The 20,746-nt window shown below is 35.1% G+C and overlaps 1 protein-coding gene across 1 annotated transcript; it reads left to right on the top strand.

Annotated features, from left to right (window-relative positions):
• Positions 1 to 2,006: 2,006 nt before the first annotated feature.
• LOC136028973 (papilin-like) lies at positions 2,007 to 11,313 on the top strand. Its single transcript, XM_065706969.1, has 2 exons — positions 2,007 to 2,154; positions 8,023 to 11,313. Exons 1-2 carry the CDS (start codon positions 2,091 to 2,093, stop codon positions 9,984 to 9,986), a joined length of 2,028 nt encoding a protein of 675 aa, XP_065563041.1. The 5' UTR covers positions 2,007 to 2,090; the 3' UTR covers positions 9,987 to 11,313.
• The last annotated feature ends 9,433 nt before the right edge of the window (positions 11,314 to 20,746 follow it).

Raw genomic sequence — 20,746 nt, 5'->3', positions numbered from 1 at the left:
ATGGTTTTAGCCAGTTTTAGCAGGGGCAGGGAATCGCTGAAAATTCTTCTGAAAGAAGTAGATGAATCCCTTTTCCCTAACAGAAATATAAGTAACATTTTATGCCTTTATTGACCCTATAAGTTTACGGAAAAAATTAAAGAATTTAAACATATACGCACTTATTTAGCGTGCATTCTGGAAATTCTACATTTTTCCAGTGGGATTTTCCATAGAAACAAAACACTATTATCAGACAGTTCGTGGTAACGAACTGTAGTAAGGAGCGACCCGGCTCAATAGTAACCAAAACTCTAAAAAATTGAATTTTGATATCAATAGCTACATCAAAAGAATCGCATTTTAATGCTGATTTTGAATATATAAGTTTCATCAAGTTTAGTCTTACCCAACAAAAGTTACGAGCCTGAGAAAATTTGCCTTATTTCGGAAAGTAGGGGGAAACACCCCCTAAAAGTCGTAGGATCTTAACGAAAATGACACCATCAGTTTCAGCGTATCAGAGAACCCTACTGTAGAAGTTTCAAGCTCCTATCTACAAAAACGTGGAATTTTGTATTTTTTGCCAGAAGACAAATCACGGGTGCGTGTTTATTTGTTTGTTTTTTTGTTTTTTTTTTGTTTTTTTTCCCCAGGGGTCATCGTATCGACCAAGTAATCCTAGAATGTCGCAAGAGGGCTCATTCTAACGGAAATGGAAAGTTCTAGTGCCCTTTTTAAGTGACCAAAAAAATTGGAGGGCATCTAGGCCCCCTCCCACGCTCATTTTTTTCCCAAAGTCAACGGATCAAAATTTTGAGATAGCCATTTTGTTCAGCATAGTCAAAAACCATAATAACTATGTCTTTGGGGATGACTTACTCCCCCACAATCACTGGGGGAGGGGCTGCAAGTTACAAACTTTGAACAGTGTTTACATTTAATAATGGTTATTGGGAAGTGCACAGACGTTTTCAGGGGGATTTTATTTTGTTTGGGGGTGGGGCTAACGAGAGGGGGCTATGGTGGAGGATCTTTCCTTGGAGGAATCTGTCACGGGGGAAGAAAAATTCCATGAAAAGGGCGCAGGATTCTCTTGCATTACTATAAGAAAACAATGAAAAATAAACATGAAAATGGTTTTTCAAATGAAAGGAAGAAGTAGCATTGAAACTTAAAACGAACAGAGATTATAACGCATATGAGAGGTTTTAAAAATACTTTAGCATAAAGAGCGAGGTATTTAGGAGGAGATAAATACCTTGCTCTTTATGCTAAAGTATTTAGTAATTTCAACTATTTATTTTACGGCCTTTCTGATTCAGGGGTCATTCTTAAAGAATTGGGACAAAACTTACGATTTAGTGTAAAGAGCGAGGTATTAAAGAGGGTACAAACCTTCTCGTATACATAATAAAAATATAAGGTTATGAAAGTTTGTTATGTAAGTTAATTCTTAAGTTACGTATATTTTTTACTTATAAAACGTTCGTTAAAAATTAAAATTTCTAGTTGCCTTTTTAAGTAACCGAAAAATTGGAGGGCAACTAGGCCTCCTTCTCCACCCCTTATTTCTCAAAATCGTCTGATCAAAACTAAGAGAAAGCCATTTAGCCAAAAAAAAGAATTAATATACATATTTCATTTTAATAATTTATGTGCGGAGAGCCAAAACCAAACTTGCATTAATTCAAAAACGTTCAGAAATTAAATAAAAAAAAACTAATTTTTTTAGCTGAAAGTAAGGAGCGACATTAAAACTTAAAACGAACAGAAATTACTCTGTATATGAAATGGGTTGTCCCCTCTGCAATTACTCGCTCTTTACGCTAAAGTTCGACTCTTTGCCACAATTCTGCTTTTTAAAACAATTAAAAGCTTTAGCGTAAAGAGCGAGGAATTGCAGAGGGGACAACCCATTTCATATACGGAGTAATTTCTGTTCGTTTTAAGTTTTAATGTCGCTCCTTACTTTCAGCTAAAAAAATTAGTTTTTTTTTATTTAATAGCTTGGAAAAAACGGGTCTTGGTTAAGATTGAAAGCGCATATAAAGCTCCTGTATCCAATCGGTGGAAAGGAAGTTTGATTTGAGTTTTGTATAAGGCAAGATATGAAGCTGAAACTTTTAACACTGTTGCTGTTGCTAAATTTACAAACTGTGCTTTCAGATACAGGTAAGATTTTGTTTTAAATAACTGGGGAAATAAATAGAAATAGGAGGCTGTGGAAAAAAGCAACTTTTGGATAATATTTTTGGAACCAATCCATAATTTCACCTATTGAGAAGAAAACCTTATAAAGATATACATCGGGTTTTCAATTGTATCTTTTTTGGTTTTTTTGATAGTTAGTTATGAAGAGCTGTTTGCACAAGGTTTTTATTAGCTAGTCCAAGATAAAACAAAACGATATTTAGCTTGAAAGAAAAAAGCCATGGTTAAGATCAAATACCCATTTATAGCTTATGGGTTCGCTCAATACAAAGGAAGTACAATTTGAGTTTTCTGAAAGTGAAGATATGAAGTAAAAATTTTGTTTGGCTTTGCTGTTTTTATATTCACAAACTGTATATACAGATTCAGTTAAGATTATTGAAATTATTCAGGGAAAATTATGTAAAACGATAGGAAACTTAAAAAAAAATCATTGTAAGAGTTTATTTTTAAGATTATACCTTTTATTTTTTTTTTTTTAAGATAACTACTAGGTATCGAATATCCTATGCTTAGAAATAAAAAAAGCAAAAAAAAAAAGTTTATAGAACTAACTTTGAAAATCAACAGAGTCCATTCATCTTGAGACTCAAATGAGAGGTAGGAACGCAGAGTAGACCAATCAATAAACCGTATCTTAGTATTGTGGTGTGTTTTAATATTGACAAAAGCTTTATTTTGACAAAAAGTATCGTATTACAGTTTTGACTTAAAACAGGCTATTTATTGATTTACCTTCGTTATACTATGTAAAAATAAATTCCAATGTCAATATTTGAAATCCTTTACTTAGTTCTTAAATAACATAAGATGGCTCGTTAAAGTTGCACGAAACAAAATAATACCAGTAATATTTGAAAAGCAAAAAAAAAAAAAAAATTATGGATTCGGAAATATTTTCCAGTACCAAAGACAGTGAAAATATAATCCGACCGTCTGAATGTTAAATGAAGACTTAAACAGCTACATACATTCTAAGGAATTAAAAAAGATGGGGGGTTTTAGTTTCAATGAGAAGAACCTTGATGTGCAGTTAGGCTGTTTGCGGTAGCAGGCAGGCAAAAAAAATAATCAACAAAAAATAAGCTAAAAATATGCCAAACAGTCTAAACCAAACAGTCTAAAAAGGTGTATCTTTCCTTTGAAGGTTTAGATGCTTGAAAATCAACAGATTCTTAACGGTTGAATTTTTACGCTGGAAAAGCACAAATAAATCTTGCTTATCTATTTTCATAGTATACAGACAAAACTGTGATACTGAACTGAAAACTTAATAAATTGTAATAAAAAAAGGCAAAATCTTATACAATCGTTGTTTTCAGGTTTGTGTAGACCTGACATGGATGAAGAAGTGGGGGGGGGGGACTTTATCTATTTTGATGTCCTCGGTATTTTAGAATAATACGTTCCTTTGTGATTTTTAGTTTATTCATTAAGCTTTCAATTAACAAAACTAAAAATATAATTTTTTCTGGCTCATACAATTATGAAAATTCACTCAGGCAGAATGAGCCCAACCCTGGTTGTTTCCGCCGAAATTATAGTCGATGCATTAGGCTTTTCCGCCTATCTGGTAAAGGAAGTAGCAAACGTTTACCTCATACTTATTTTAAACAATCCACATTCCTTTCTTTTTGTAAATTGCAAAATATATCTGAGTTGTTAAATTTTATTGCAATAAAAAAGGATTGATGTGATGAGGATAGATTGACAGACTCTTAAATCTGTTTATATCAGACATACAAACGAATATTAGCTATACATATTTTGCTTATCTCTAATAGATTCAGAACATATTTCATTTCGGCAATCACGCATGGGGATTTCTCCTATGAAAAAAAATATTATGACACCAAAAGACCAGTTTTTTTTGTTATTAAGTTTCCCCGTAAGACCCAATAGAGGTAGCATTTTGTTCGCCCTTCAACACTTTCAAAGTAGAATGACTGCTACCACAAATCCCCCATTCTAATAAGGTCCAATATGGTCTAAATTATATATTTCGCTCTATGAGTTTACCCCCCCCCCGGGATATACCCCTAGAAAATATCCCCCTCTCCACCGAATTTATCCCCCTGAAAATGTCCCCGCAGAAAATACCACCTAGAAAATACCCCAAGAAAATACACCCTCCACAGAAAATACCCTCGGAAAATACCCCTTCCATGGAAAATACCTCCCTCCGTGGAAAATACCTCACCCCCCTGGAAAATTCATTTCCACTGAAAAAAGGTTGTTCCCAAAACTGTACTCCCCACCGAAAAATCCCGGATATTTTCCAAGGCGTAAGCACTGGCCGCCATATGCTTATCCGCTACTTTTCATTGCTGATACAAATACCGCGAAAATCTTCATGTATGATTACCTTCAATCCTTTCATGTTTGTAGCAATAGCAATAGCTGAAACCTAGTAAAAATATTCCCGCGAAAAATGCTCCCTAGAAAATCCCCTTCACCCCCCCTTCTGGAAAATTCGTCTCCATTGAAAGAAAATTTGCTCCCAAAATTCTACTCCCCACTGAAAATTCCCCCTTTTCCAATACATTTCAATATATCCAATATATTTCCTAACTATAAATTATAATGGAAAATTTTCCATTATAATTGCAAATCCGAGCGTGATTAACAGTGAATAACCTGAAAGAACCTCAACACAACTATTCCATTTTAATTCAAAAAGACAATCCTCCCTGTAGAAAACTCCCCCGCGAAAAATGTCCTTGTGTTTCCCAATAAAAAACGCTATTTGTAAGCAAAGGACAAATTGCAAAGCTTAAAAAGGCACTTAAACTTTTACAACGGTGTACTCTGTTTTGTAGTTAAGGAAGGAGGGAGATACTTCAAAGATTACATTTTAATGCCGAAACATCCCAGCTCTCATTGAGCCATCAGACAAATATAGAATTAGTTCTAAGGGAGAGACGAGGGGAGGTAGAAATTAATGTATAGTCCCCATGGCCACAACTGTGATTTTTGTTGGGGGTCGTTTTTTTTGGGGTGGGGGAAAGTTTAAAAACTTTTTAAAATGCAAACTTTGAAAAAGGAATCAAAAATATAAAATTGAAATCTACTCCCTTATGATTTCTGGCAGTATTTCTGGTTTACGCAGGTATTCTGAAAGTAAAGAGTAATATTAAAACCCCAAAATGAGCAGAACTTATACAGGAGAGGACAGTCCCTTCCTCATCCACACCTCCACCTCACGGTCGCAGAAACTTAAGAAAGGGCCCATTCGATCAGAAACTGAGAGTTCTAGTCTCTTTTTTTATAAGTCGTAAGTGATTGGAAACCAATAAGCGACGGGGGGGTTAGGTACTTTCCGCGAGAGGGCATTTTTTGTGGGTATTTTCCGGGGGAGCTATTTTACGGGGGGAGGAGATATTTTCCAGGGCGTAAACACTGGCCACCATATAAATATATCCGCTACTTTTCATTGCTGATACAAATACCGCGTCTCTGGGCATTGTTTCATTACCCCTTTACACAATCACACCCTAACGAAAGGGTAAAATAATTTTTGGATAAATTATTGTCTTATTTTTTTTACATGAAAAAGACTTCCTTTCAAAGAAACTTCATTACCCTTAAGCCTTCTGAACTCTGGAGTTAATATACGTTTTTTCGAGATATCAGGACTTTACTCCAAAAATACCATTTAATGCTTAATCTTTATTTAAGCATTTTTGAATGAAGTTGAATCAAAAGGAAAATTACTAAGAAAAAAACTATTCTTTTGAAATAGTGAAACTAAATTAAAGGTCACTAATGTAATTATTTTAAGAAATTGCAAATTTTTTCTTTGAAATTTTATAGATTTTCTTTATTTTCTTTATACACAGAAAAAAATCCCTTTAACGGACTTCACTACCTCCAAACCTTCTAAGCGCTGAAGTTTGCAGAAATTTCAGGACATTACCCCAAAAACACCGTTTCATGTTTAAGTTTTAATTTCAATATCAATTTTCAATAAAGTGGAACCCCCCCCAAAACAAAGAAAGAGAAAAAACACTATAAACTATCCTTTTCACTAAATTAAAACTAAATTAGGAGTGAAAAACGTATTTATTTTAAAATTGCTCATGTTTTCCTCAAAACTTGATTGTTTTGATCTTAAAGTTGGTTTTTTGACGTAAAAACAAACTGCTCAAAGCCAATCGTTTCAGTGAAATCCAAATGACACTCTAGCCAAATGTGACACTTTACTGGTCATTACCACCATTATTTTGTGGGAATTTTACTCGTTTTTGGTTCTATTTACTCAGTCAAAGTAATTTCTGTTTGTTTGAAGATTGACTTAGTTATTCATTTTGATTTCTGTGTGTTAAGGCTTCATTTATCTGTCTGTTTCATAGTAATTTCTATCGATTTAAATTTTAACCTTTCATTTGAGTTGACTTTTACGCACTATTTACCTCTGTTTAATTTTTTTTACGGATATATGAACTTCGTTTTTTTTTCCTTTTTGTATTATTGGTTCTCTTATTTTGCATTAATTACCGGAGGGTTTTATGTTTTTAATAATTTCTTTTACTAAAAAGCCAAAATATCGGCTTGCGCCTTAAAGTTTTTACAAAATCGGCCGGTTTTAGGCTGATTTTTAGACAGCCGGAAACCATAAGCAAAATCCTATGGTTTTAGTACTCTTTATACTACGAAATTGGAAATTTGAATTGGAGAGTAATGAGTTGGAATTTCAATTTTAAGGGAGGAGAACCTTTACCTACATTGTTTCAATGTTTGGCTATAAAAAACGGGGGGGGGGGGGTAAAGGTCCCATTTTACGCCTCCAATCACACAGATTGAAAATACTTATTTGATCCTGATTTAAACAAGATGTAACTCACAAACCTTTTTCCTTGCAATAGTGGGTAGGGAGAGGAGACGAGATGTCAAGGGCCTAAGTTGTGATCTTCAATCACAAAGATTGGAAATATTTCAATGTCTTCAATTAAGACATAACGTAAAATAAAAACTTATAGACTCTATCTCGACTATTATCAATTATACAGCCACTTTTTAACTAGAAAAATTCAAAATTATAAAATATGCACTGCAAAATGATGTCTTATGTAGAAAAAAGTAAAACCTCATGCCAATCTAAGCCTTAGAAGATCATTTTTTGCAGTTTTTAGTCTTCAACTGCTAACAACTAGCCACAGCTCAAAGTTATCTACGTTCAGCACACTGAAATTCTTCCCCCTCCCCGCTTTATTCAGTCCTTCGCGTCTTGTTCCTTATTATAGTCTAACTTGTTTTTAATTGTTTCTTATACCATCTTCCCACCCTATTCAAGACACCCTTCCTTTGGCTTCGCTTCATATGGATTACTTAGCATCACATTTATGGTAGCGCATTTTTTCACCCAGAAAACGCGTCCCAATTAATCTTTCTTTAATATCTATAGTGTGGGATTGAATCTCCTTTTCCAAACAGCTTCTTTTGTGATCTACTTACTTGCTTACTTAGTTGTACTTGCAGCAGGATTAGGCGTTCTTCTACCTCACCTGGCATCTACAATTCAGATGTTTTGTGGGATTTTGTTTTAACGTAAGCTCCTCTGACTCGTGCAATCATCGTGATCTTCGTCACCCCAGATTTATCGGCCTTACTGTGTGATCTACAATCTTTATAACGAGCAAATAAAACTATAGACAACTAAGACTAACCTTTAACAATTTCTCTTAAAATGTCTATATCTTCCCAATCATTTCGAAGTGCCTCCCCCTTTGAAAAACTCTTTCGCTTGCCCCCTACCAAGTGTTTATAAATGTTTATTTTGGTGTCTTGTACGCAATAATTACTAAAGTTAACTAGACTTTTTGCTTTTAGAAGAAAGTACGGAAGGTTTAAATAAAGAAGCTGAAGAAACTACGGAGCATTCAAACGAAGAAGTTGCTATCAAAGAAGAAGAAGAAATTTGTTTTCTGCCGAAAGACATTGGACCATGCCGAATGCACGACAAGAGATTCTATTTTAACTCAAGGACCAAAACCTGCACACAATTTGGGTATGGTGGCTGTTGGGGAAACAGAAATAACTTTGAAAATTTAGAAAGTTGTGTTCACAGCTGCAGAAAACTCATGAACGAAGCACCAAAAGAACGTGAGCTACCGGAAATCTGTAAACAAGTTCCAGAATTAGGGAGTAGGAGGTGCAAAGCATCCTTTGCTCGCTGGACCTACGACTCAGAAAATGAAAAATGTAAGCCTTACATATATGGAGGTTGCGGGGGCACAGATAACCTTTTTAAATCAAAGAAGCAATGTATGAAAACGTGCGGATTGCATAGCAAGCTTCGGGGTGCTCAATCAGGGTCAAGTTTCTGTGATGACCCTATTGCAGAAGGTCCCTGCTTTGGAACTTATACTAGGTACGGATTTAATAAAACAACAAACGCTTGTCAAGAATTTACTTATGGCGGATGTGAAGGAAATGAAAATAATTTTCCGGACATACATGAATGTGAAAGAACATGTAAGACTAAAGTAAATATTCGACGCATGCAATCCACAGAGGTTGATATGTGTGATTCAGTGAAATGCAATTGGAGACTTTACCAGCATTATGCACAAAGAGGATGTCGGCCAGTGTACTTGAAGAAAGAATGCTGTCCTAGTTATTACAAATGTCCAAATTCATCTGTCTTTCAGAACAAATGCTACTATAATGGGAATTTTTATGAAATAGGGGAACAAATTCCAGAAAAATCAGAAGATTATCCTTGTCAGCAAGGATGTTTCTGTCAGGATGATTCTCAGTCACCAAATAATACAACAATTACATGCGCAAGCGTTGAATGTCCTGAGCAATTAGGGTGGCTTGAGCCAGGAAAAGAATCTTGCAAGAGAATTTATAAGCCGAATGACTGTTGCGCCACAGATTTTGTCAGCTGCAAAACCGAAGAAGCTGATGATGAAACAAATGAAAGCACAGATAACACTGTTGAAGCACCAATTTGTAATTACAATAATAAGTCATATATTGAAGGTGAAAGATTTTACCCGAGAGAGCCTGATGCACCATGTCAAATGTGCACGTGTACACCAGAATTTAACGGGATTTTCGGACCTGGTTGTCGCACCATTTTGTGTAACATTAGACTACCAAGCCCAGGATGCGTTCCTGTTTATGATGAAAAAGTGTGCTGCCCTTATAAGTACAAATGTCCTTCAGAATATGCTTTAGATGGTATTAAAAAGGTAGAACGATTTAATGAAACTGAGTCAGCTGAAGATACTAAAGAAAATCCTGGTGATAGTGCAAGTGCACTTTCTGGAGAAGAAGGCGAAGAGATCCCAAATGAAAGCGAAACGGCCGATCAAGCAACTTACAAAAGGAATGGACCATTTATACAGGTTGGGGTGCCAGGAAAAATGCCTGTTATGACTCTTCCTATAGCTATCGACAAGACCTTAGAGTCTAAGACAGACTATTCAGCAACTTATAATCGCACTGGACCTTTTATAGAAATTGGATTACCAGGAAAAATGCCTGTGAGGACTCTTCCTATAGCTATCGACAAAGTTTTTGAAAGTAGAGCAAATTATTCAGCAACTTACAATCGAAGTGGTCCTTTTATACAGGTTGGAATTCCAGGAAAGATTCCAGTAGCAACTTTGCCTATAGCGGTATCACCTTTCTGCATGTTTGGCGATGTTAGGTTTGAGTTAGGAGAACAATTATTAACCAGCGAGGAGTGCCTTAAATGTACTTGTGCCACACCACCTGAGTTGACCTGTGTAAATATGAGGTATAATTGTCCACCACCTCCTAAACAACCGGTGGAAAATTGATTTTGTTTTATGTTGCCTTTGTGTCTTAAATTTAAGCTATCAATATCCTAATACGATGAAATTTGACTGAGGTGAATAATGATTTTCAAATTAACCCCAACGCTTTATCTTAAATTATAATAGTTAAAGAAAAAATAGATTAAAAACTGATTATAGAAGTACTGATATGAGAGAATCAGGATTAGCATGGTTCTATTCCTTTTATTACATTTTAAATCTTCCAACATAGACAAAACTCAACATTTTTTAGCGTGCAAAATGAACCAACATTATTATATTCAATATTGTATTTATCGTTATATTAAATTCATTACATAAAATCAACCGTTATTATGTTGATCAAATAAGTTCTAACTTTATGAACTGGATAATCCCCTTTCGGAGAAAGATTGGGTCAAATCTTTCCAGTTCAACTCAAATCCTATCCACAAGATATGGCTCCATAGATTCATTTTTTTTTCAGCTATCACCGTAAAGCTATATACTTATTATTGCACATTGTTTTTGTAGTTATGTACTGATTTTACATAGCTGAAATCAAAAGTAACGGATTCGATGGAAAGAAACGGAGTCTCTTAACTTTGGTTATATCTTGAATCCCAACTTTCAAAATTTAATCCCTTTCAATAGTGAATCATTTAATCTATCACTGAAATTGTCTATGTCAGTACCTGCACACTTAAGTCATTCTAAGAGTAGAACCGAGGAAAACCGTGCATTGGACGGTACAAAAACAAAAAACTTATAGTGTTTGAAAGCAAGATAAACTGTAAAAAACAGAAAAAGACTAAACTTATATATATATATATATATATATATATATATATATATATATATATATATATATATATATATATATATATATATATATATATATATATATATATATATATATATGTATATGTATATAGTACTTTGTTAACAACATTGTTTGGCTATTAAAGTTAATTGAAACTCTGTTCTGAATAAAATACACCTTGTCCTTACCCATAATCGTTATATGAGCTAGGTACAAACAAAGAACAACGTAGAAGTCTTTGAGGTTATCACAATAGTATGTTCCACAGATATTTATCTCGACCGACATTTTTGAAAAAAAAAATAATTATGGAAGACAAAATCAAAGATTCCGCTGAAACTTATAATGAAGAAGTGAATTACCTCTTTTTCATATGATTATGCCGTTTTGTGAAAATTTATGAAGTTAAACATTGTTTTTAATATAATTCTCTCGTTTGTTTTATTTTAAGTTTAAAATTAATTCACCTTTTCCTACTATGACTGGATGTAGTCATAAATTTGATTAATAAATTGGACTTCCTGGAAATTAAGTCAAATTCTGCTTAATTTAGTTGAACTTAGACTTGGAACAAGAAAAGACAAAACAAGATCGAAAAAAAAATCGGAGTAAATTGTATATAATTTTCATTGTTAAAATACTACATAGTAAAAATACTTTTTTTTTCTCCTTCCGAGTAGGACCTTCCAATTAGAGTAAATTTCATTGTGATACAGGGCTGATTAGGTTTTCGGAGAAAGGGGAATGGGACTAAAACTTTTATGATCTTTTTTTGGCTGACCCAATCGTAGCCAGAGCTAGGATATAATTTATGATTATAGTTTTGTAACTCTAAAATGTGTATTTTTTGTTGCTTTCATGCCTTACTTTTCTGCAGGAAGGGACCCCCTTCCACTAAAAGAACTATTGAGCTTATCTTGCTCCAGTAATTTCATTGAATTTTACTTGCACTGAATATTATATTAAATTTTACTAAGGACCAAAGCAGTTATAGATTTTTCACCACCCACCTTGAAAAACATTCCCAGAATAAAAGTATAATTTTTTTTTCCATCGATTGTTGCCAAAAAATTTCTTCTGTTGAAGGGCTATTGGAGCTGATTATGTTAAATCTAACCATAGGGTTATTTTTTTACGGATCTTATGTGGGGCGTGAACTTTCCAATACTCTTCGCAGGGAGGTTTCTATCTCCCAAGCTCCCTCAAGTATTACACCTGTTATTAAGATAAACTCATGTGAAATCAAAACGAAATAAATTTCCCAAGACAATACAACATTCAAATTGCTTTTAACGATCATACCTTAAAGGCATAATTTACGATAAATGAAGATGAAGACACAAACTTCATGACACAAGTTTCAGACCTTTGATCCTGATAAAAAAAAGAGGAAGAAAAACAAACAAAAATATCAAGATTAAATTTGTTGGCATCAATCACATGCAACATCTGTCTTGTGTGTTTTGTCTGTCAAAAAGGGATACGTGTTGTCTGCAGATGTAATAATTTTCAGTCTAAAAGCCTGACTTTGCCTGTACTTGCGTACCTTCAAAACAACATAGAATGCAAGTAATGATCCCTGGCTTATTTGTTTTCTCTTTAATAATAAATCATTGCTAATTGTCGCAGGTGGTATTGATCTGACCATAAAGAAGAAGGATTTACAAAAGGAGAGGAAGTTTGATACCACAAAATATATACTTAGGTAAAAATAAAATTTTCTGGGTGGTACCTCTGATGAATATTTTTTTAGGGGGGTGGGTAGAAATTTCTTCAGTCATTTCTGTTTGCTGTTGTGTTTACCATGTTCATAATTGCATTATTAAGTAAATATCAGAAGCTTCTTTTCTCGCTAAAGTATTGATCAATTGGAGGACGTCATAAATACCAAATACTAACTTATGTAATTCGCAGCTGAGGTTTTAGAGTTCAGACCTTCCACCTTAAGTACTGAAAACCATGCATAATACACATTTACTGTGATGGCCAAATGAAGACTTCCTTTCTCCTGATAATTGATAACCTCCCCCCTCTACCAAAATTGTTTTCATAATCTCAGTAAAATCCTAGGGGGGGGGGGTTGAAGCCAATTTTCTCAATTCAAGTGAAAATGACAGTGAAAAATGAGCGATATGGGACCATAAAGGCAAAGGCATACTAAGGAAAACTAATCTGTTTCTGTGGATGCTTGAATTTTGTAGGCTTATCTTAGCTTTTATAATATTTTTGAAGACGATTAATTTCAGCTGGGAGGGGTTAAAACTGTGGTTGGGGGGGAGATGATTACTCCTCTTCTCCGTAGCAAATTACGCCCCGGGCAAAAAGTAAAGTTGGTCACACTATCAAAATATTTGTATTTACCAGCACTGCTACTTGATCCCGGCAGAGCATTAAGGTACCTGAACTTGAACTTCTGATGAACTCTCTTAATCCATACTATCCCCTTTCTTTCTCTGAAGTACCAGCAAAATCCTATTTAAGGTGGTAAACACGCAATAGCCGACCACAGACCTTTCAATCAAACATTTAGTGGTGACAAACTGTAAGTATGGAGCGACATGAGCAAATATGCTTCTTCACCTAAATTGTCAGATCGGTTTAGCTAAAACTGCATGACCAAGTTAGCTCAAACTGTGCCAATCAAGTTAAAGAGTAATTAAATGATCAAATGAAGAGGTATATTATTGTACATATGCTTACAATTGTATATGGCAGACTTCCTACACCATACTAAAGTGGTGCCTTCTCACAGAAACGTTCAGGGAAGGATAATTTGTTTCGATGAATTATAGCTAGAGATTGAATGAAATCTCTCATAAATAACCATAAGAAGTAATGGTAGAACAAAAAAACAAAAAACAAAAAAAATGCTCAAACATTCAGAACAATACGAATTGGATGATTTTACCTTTCGTTTTGATGACTTTCAGTTTTTCAAGAATAAATTCTTTCTTGCAAGAGCTGTGGGATAAGAAGCTAAAAAGAAATTAAACATTCCATAGCACTGCTTAATAATCAAATTTCCAATTGAATTCCTTTTAAAGGTAATCGATTAACAAGGTAAAGAACGCAGAATCGAATTTTACAGTACTTACTGGCGGTCCTAATCTTCGTTTCATAGCCCTTGAGCAAAGAAGTGCAATGGGGGGAGGGGGAGGAGATGGCAACCATTCTGTGCTTTCACACACCTTTCCTGTTCAGCATGACTAGATGTCTCCAGGTACCCATTTAGAGATGGGTCTACTCTGGCTTACAGATTCAATCCACATCTCCATTTCAAAGCAAATAACCAACGACACTAAGATTCAAATCTCTGTCCACACGTGGACGAAAGATTTGAAATCTAGCTTGATAACCACTCGGCTAGGACGGTTCGGTGAATAAAATTGGTAAATAGAATAAATTTGATTAACAGTTTTTTTCTGCATTGAACTATGTAAAATTCTTTCAAAATGTCCCTAGTTGAACTGTGTCGTAAAGAGTGGTTGGCTGCCGGAAAAACAGATTTTGTATCCCATCAAATAGTAAATAAAATAGTACATAAATAATTTTTTGTATTATCTTGATTTCAATTAAAAAACTAAGTGGAACTTTTTTTGCCGAATAGAAATACCAATTTTTATTACAAGTTGAAAGGATGCATTTAAAACTGGATAAGAAATGTAAAAGTGTGTTGTCTTCCATTGCATATTGATCTATTCTATAGCTCTTTGTATTTATATTTTTAGTGTTTACACTTTACATGCAGCAGGTTTATTTTCACGATTTGTTTTTAATATTCAGTGAAAAAGTCTTCGTAAAAAAGATATTATACTGTCATTTTTAAAACCATTAGTCAACTACAAATTTTGTAAAGCATGATTACGTTTTATAAATTAACCAGCTGTTGGGGTGGCGCTTCGCGCCACCCCAACACATAGTTGGTGGGGGCGCTTCGCGTGTGGGGGGGCCCCCAAGCCCCCCCACACGCGTAAGTCGTTACGTGCCATATTAGTTACGCGCCATTTTAGTTGTGTCCCTGTGTCCCACCTGTGAATATAGATAAAAGAGAAAAGATTTCTCTTTTCGTTATATATATATATATATATATATATATATATATATATATATATATATATATATATATATATATATATATATATATATGTTTTTAACTACGTAAAACTTGCGAATATACAACATTCTTCGATGTCCCATTGTCTGTGCATATAAATAGATTGTCAGGTTTACCGACTCTTGAACAAGCAACATAAAATTGTCCATAAAACAATCCGTATTCAGATCTATATCTCATTATTCTAATGATTGCCCTTGAGCTTTGTTGATGGTGATTGCTAATCAAACATTCCCTGTGTCCCCGTCGTCATTTATATATCCCCCTATGCCCCGGACATCCCCGTTGTAGTTGTGTCCCTGTGTTCCGGCCGTCATTTATATTCCCAGTATCCCGGTCGTCATTTGTGTCCCAGTGTCCCAGTTTGTAATTTCTCTTTGAGCGTCCTGGTCGTCATTTATATTCCCTGTGTCCCGGTCGTCATTTGTGTCCCGGTGTCCCGGTCTGTAATTTATCTTTGAGTGTCCCGGTCGTCATTTATATATCCCCCTGTGCCCCCGGCATCCCCGTTGTAGTTGTGTCCCTGTGTCCCGGTCGTCATTTATATTCCAAATATCCTGGTCGTCATTTGTGTCCCAGTGTCCCAGTCTGTAATTTCTCTTTGAGCACCCCGGTCGTCATTTATATTTCCTGTGTCCCGGTCGTCATTTGTGTCCTGGTGTCCCGGTCTGTAATTTATCTTTGAGTGTCCCGGTCGTCATTTATATCTCCCGGTCGTTATTTGTGTCCCAGTGTCCCAGTCTGTAATTTCTCTTTGAGTGTCGCGGTCGTCATTTATATTCCCTGTGTCCCAGCTTTTAGTTTTCTTTTTCTCCTTTATTTTTCAGTTTTTTCCTTTTTTTAGTCTTATTTTCTTTTTCAGTTTTTAGTTTTTTTAGTTTTTTTATTAGTTCTTAGTTTTTTTTCTTTTTAGTTTTTTTTTGTAGTTTTTACCTTTTTTAGTTTTTTTTAGTTTTTTTCTTTTTAGTTTTTAGTTTTTTACTCTTTTTTTTAGTTTTTTTTTAGTTTTTTAGCTTCTTTAGTATTTTCTTTTTAGTTTTTTGTGTAGTTTTTTCCTTTATCAGTTTTTTTTTCTTCTTTTGTATTAATACTAAAGCCAAGGTTCGAGCCTGAAACCTCTCAGACCTAGAACCTGGAACATAACGCTTTACCAACTCAGCTACTTCGGCTTGAATACATTCGTTTTGAGCAGCTTCCTCGGCTGTTGCCATTGTAGGTTCTTCAGTCATTTTATAATTAGAAATTCCTCTTTCAGCGACCTTCTTACAATTAAAAATTTGTCTTTGAACGATTTTCTTAAATACCTGTGCCCTGGTCGTCATTTATATTCCCTGTGTCCCGGTCGTCATTTGTGTCCCGGTATCCCAGTCTGTAATTTCTCTTTGAGTGTCCCGGTCGTCATATATATTCCCTCTGTCCCGGTCGTCATTTGTGTCCCGATCTGTAATTTTTCTTTAAGTGTTTTTTCTTTTTAGTTTTTTTTTACTTTTTTACCTTTTTTCTTTTTTCAGTTTTCTTTTTCTTCTTTATTTTTCAGTGTCACTATGAAATACATATCACCGAACCTTTGTTTTTTTAACTACAATCTGGTAGGCATTGATGACCTTATCCAAGTCAAAATCCCAAACCCTATCATCATCGCTATCATTTTCAGTTTTGATATGTTTTGACTCTCGCTGTCCAGGTGGATTTTCATCTAACTGTGCGGTTTTGCGTTCTTTAGCCGCAAGCCTGTTTTCTTGCTGTTCTTGTGATTCCTCGGCACGCTTTCTTTTCTTACTTTCTCTATCAGCCACAAGTTTTTTGGCATAGACTCTTTGAGCAGCTTCCTCGGCTGTTGCCATTGTAGGTTCTTCAGTCATTTTACAATTAAACATTTTTCCGTCCACGATTTTCTTACAATTAAAACTTTGTCTTTGAACGATTTTCTTAAATACTTTTAATGACGTCATCATCATAACAAACATGAGGACAACTAACTTCATGACGACTTGTTGACATGACGTCGCTTGACAGACATAACACACAGACAACTTATTTTTATATATATATAGATATATATATATATATATATATATATATATATATATATATATATATATATATATATATATATATATATATATATATATATATATATATATATATATATATATATATATATATATATATACTAGCTGTTGGGGAGGCGCTTCGCGCCACCCCAACACCTAGTTGGTGGGGCGCTTCGCGCCCCCCCAAGCCCCCCCGCGCGCGTAAATCGTTACGCGCCATATTAGTTACGCGCCATTGTAGTTGTGTCCCTGTGTCCCACCTGTGAATATAGATAGATTTATATATGTGTTTCAAACTACGTAAAAATTGCGAATATACAACATTCTTGGCTTTCCCATTGTCTGTGCATATACAAAGCCGTATGTACTATTAATGACGTCATATGCAAACGCTCTTTTTACAAACAAACTAAAATGCATACACACAACTCGTTTTTATATAGATAGATAGATAGATAGATACAATACAAATTAACTGCGTAAAACTTGCGAATATACAACATTCTTCGCTGTCCAATTGTCGCTGCATATAAATAGATTGTCAGGTTTACCGACCCTCGAACATGCAACGTACAATTGTCCATGGGAAAAACAATCAGTATTAAGATCTATACCACATTATTCTAATGATTGACCTTGAGCTTTGTTAATGGTGATTGCAAATGCTAATCAAATTGGGAATTGCAATCTTTTAAATTGAAAAGGCAGATCCGTTGGAATAATGGGAATGCGAGGAATAAGAACAGCCTCACCCTTATTTTTATAATTTTTTAGAATATTCGGAAATATTTTTTCAATCAATTCATTTTTGGACGTCACTAAATTACAGAAATCAGCAGGTAGTTGTATACGTCCTGAAATTGAGTCTACTGGGAGCTTTCCGTTTCCAATTGCCAGCAATTGATCTGAAAATGTTTGACCAGAGTCATCGTTTTGCAATCGGACACGCATATTTGTAGTTAATTTTAATATTTTTACGTGTGCCCATAAATTAGAATTTTTCAGGCAAGCATTCATTTCGTCTGCAGGAGTTAAACTACGTAAAAATTGCGAATATACATCATTCTTGGCTTTCCCATTGTCTGTGCATATACAAAGCCGTATGTACTAATAATGACGTCATATGCAAACGCTCTTTTTACAAACAAACAAACATGCATACACACAACTCGTTTTTATATAGATAGATAGATAGATAGATACAATACAAATTAACTGCGTAAAACTTGCGAATATACAACATTCTTCGCTGTCCAATTGTCGCTGCATATAAATAGATTGTCAGGTTTACCGACCCTCGAACATGCAACGTACAATTGTCCATGGGAAAAACAATCAGTATTAAGATCTATACCACATTTTTCTAATGACTGACCTTGAGCTTTGTTAATGGTGATTGCAAATGCTAATCGAATTGGGAATTGCAATCTTTTAAATTGAAAAGGCAGATCCGTTGGAATCATGGGAATGCGAGGAATAAGAACAGCCTCACCCTCAAAAGGCCCTGTCAAGATTGTGGCCTCTATTAGGTTTTCCATTGTTCTTTTTTTTACGGCAAGTCGCTTGCCATTGCAAAGCTTTGGTGGGTTGATATTTCTTAAAAGTATTATTGGTACGCCTATTTTTAGTTGTAGCACGTGTGGTGGAAACCCTGAAAGATCTATGGAATTTAAAAATTCAGATGGATAATTAACCGCTTCATTTGGTTCCAAAACTGTGTCGACTGACTTGTAAAGGACTGCCTGGTCTCGAATCTTGGTCAAAACAATATTGTTGATTTCGTGGACGTCTATATTTTTGGGTGCGAGAATCGCTCTTTCACTTAGCCATTTATTTTTTTTTATAATTTTTTAGAATATTTGGAAATACTTTTTCAATCAATTCATTTTTGGACGTCACTAAATTACAGAAATCAGCAGGTAGTTGTATACGTCCTGAAATTGAGTCTACTGGGAGCTTTCCGTTTCCAATTGCCAGCAATTGATCTGAAAATGTTTGACCAGAGTCATCGTTTTGCAATCGGACACGCATATTTGTAGTTAATTTTAATATTTTTCGTGTGCCTATAAATTAGAATTTTTCAGGCAAGCATTCATTTCGTCTGCAGGAGTTGATCTAGGTATTATAGGTAATGTTTGCCTGAAATCTCCCGCAAGCAATATTAATGTGCTGCCGAAGGGTTTTGACTTCCCTCGCAAATCTTTCAAGCATTGATCCAGAGCCTCGAGCGATTTTTTGTGTGCCATTGTGCACTCATCCCAAATAATAAGTTTGCATTGCTGCAATACTTTACCCATCCCAGATGATTTGGAAATATTGCACGTGGGAGTTTCTGTAGAATGCAAATTCAGAGGCAATTTCAAAGCGGAATGAGCAGCTCTTCCACCAGGCAGCAATGTTGCGGCTATTCCGGACGACGCAATTGCCAACACTATATCATTTTTTGATCGAATTGATGCCAGAATCAGTTTTATCACAAACGTTTTACCAGTACCTCCTGGCGCATCCAAAAAGAAAATTTCTCCAACGTTGTTATCGACACAATGCATTATCGTATCATAAATGTCTTTTTGTTCCGACGTTAACTTGGAAATGTTATTTTGTAGATACGACAATAGATCACTCGTACTGTAACTTTGTTCACGATCCAATTCTACACATGTCAAAACAGCAGCGATACGGTTAGGTGAAGGCATTCCCAAATCCTGAAGAGGTTTGTTTGCCATACGTACGCACAAATCTTCTATAATAACTAAAGTGTAGTTATAAATTTCTGATGTAAAATCAAAAGTCATATCTGACGTCTCTAACTGTTTTCGATGGAGTATATCTTCGGACATATCTTCCAGCCTGATATTGTACGATTTCGTCGAAATCTTTGATTTCGGGCTGCAAGCCGAAAACTGCCATGTCACTGCCTTTGTTGACGTATTTACATATGTATTTGATTGCCTTTACGGAGTTACAGTATTCAACGTTTATGTGTGCATTAAATGTTTTTGATAATAATGGGGAATATGGAACAACCCACTGGTTATCTACTTCGATGGTGGTACCGTTACGCTTCTTTATTATTGCTGTTTTACCGCCATCTTCAGTAGATCTTCTTCTATATTGTGGGTAACCATCATTGCCAGTAATTGTGTTGGATACTAAAAGTCGAGGATGTTGCTTTGTGCACCTTCCTTTGGCCATGCATGGTGAATTTTCGTTCAGTGCACCGCAAGGCCCATGTATCGTATTTTTTACAATAATATCATGTAACCCCTTATCGACATTTTTATCAGGTATTTCAGCGGAAATCACATCATCAATTTCGTTCTAAGTAATTTTTTTATGTAGCCAGATTAGTATATGTGCGTGTGGCAAACCTCGTTTTTGCCACTCCACTGAGTACATCCAGCATCGCACTGACCCAAACACTTCAAGTTTTACTATGTATTTTATCAGTGATTTCAACTTTTGCCGGAAGACACGGGCCGTAATGTCATGCCTATGAACCGCCGATTGTCCTTGAAGTAAAAGCTGCAGTATCTCGTCCCAAGATTGATTACATGTATATGTAATAAATAAACCTGGACGACCATAGAGACGAACATACGCAATAGCATCTTGAGCATATTCATGCATATGACGGGGACTGCCAGCATATGACGAAGGTAAAATTGTTAATCTTCCAACGTTTGTGGTATTACCGTCATTTATAACTGCATCTCGCAAATGAATGTATTGTTCAGAGCGGAGCTTGGTCTGATTCAGGCCAATATATATTCTTCATCCTGCCGAATCATTA

This window comes from Artemia franciscana, chromosome 7 (genome assembly GCF_032884065.1).
Source record: "Artemia franciscana chromosome 7, ASM3288406v1, whole genome shotgun sequence".
Lineage (NCBI taxonomy): Eukaryota > Metazoa > Arthropoda > Branchiopoda > Anostraca > Artemiidae > Artemia > Artemia franciscana.
This window is presented reverse-complemented; position numbering and strand designations above follow the sequence as displayed.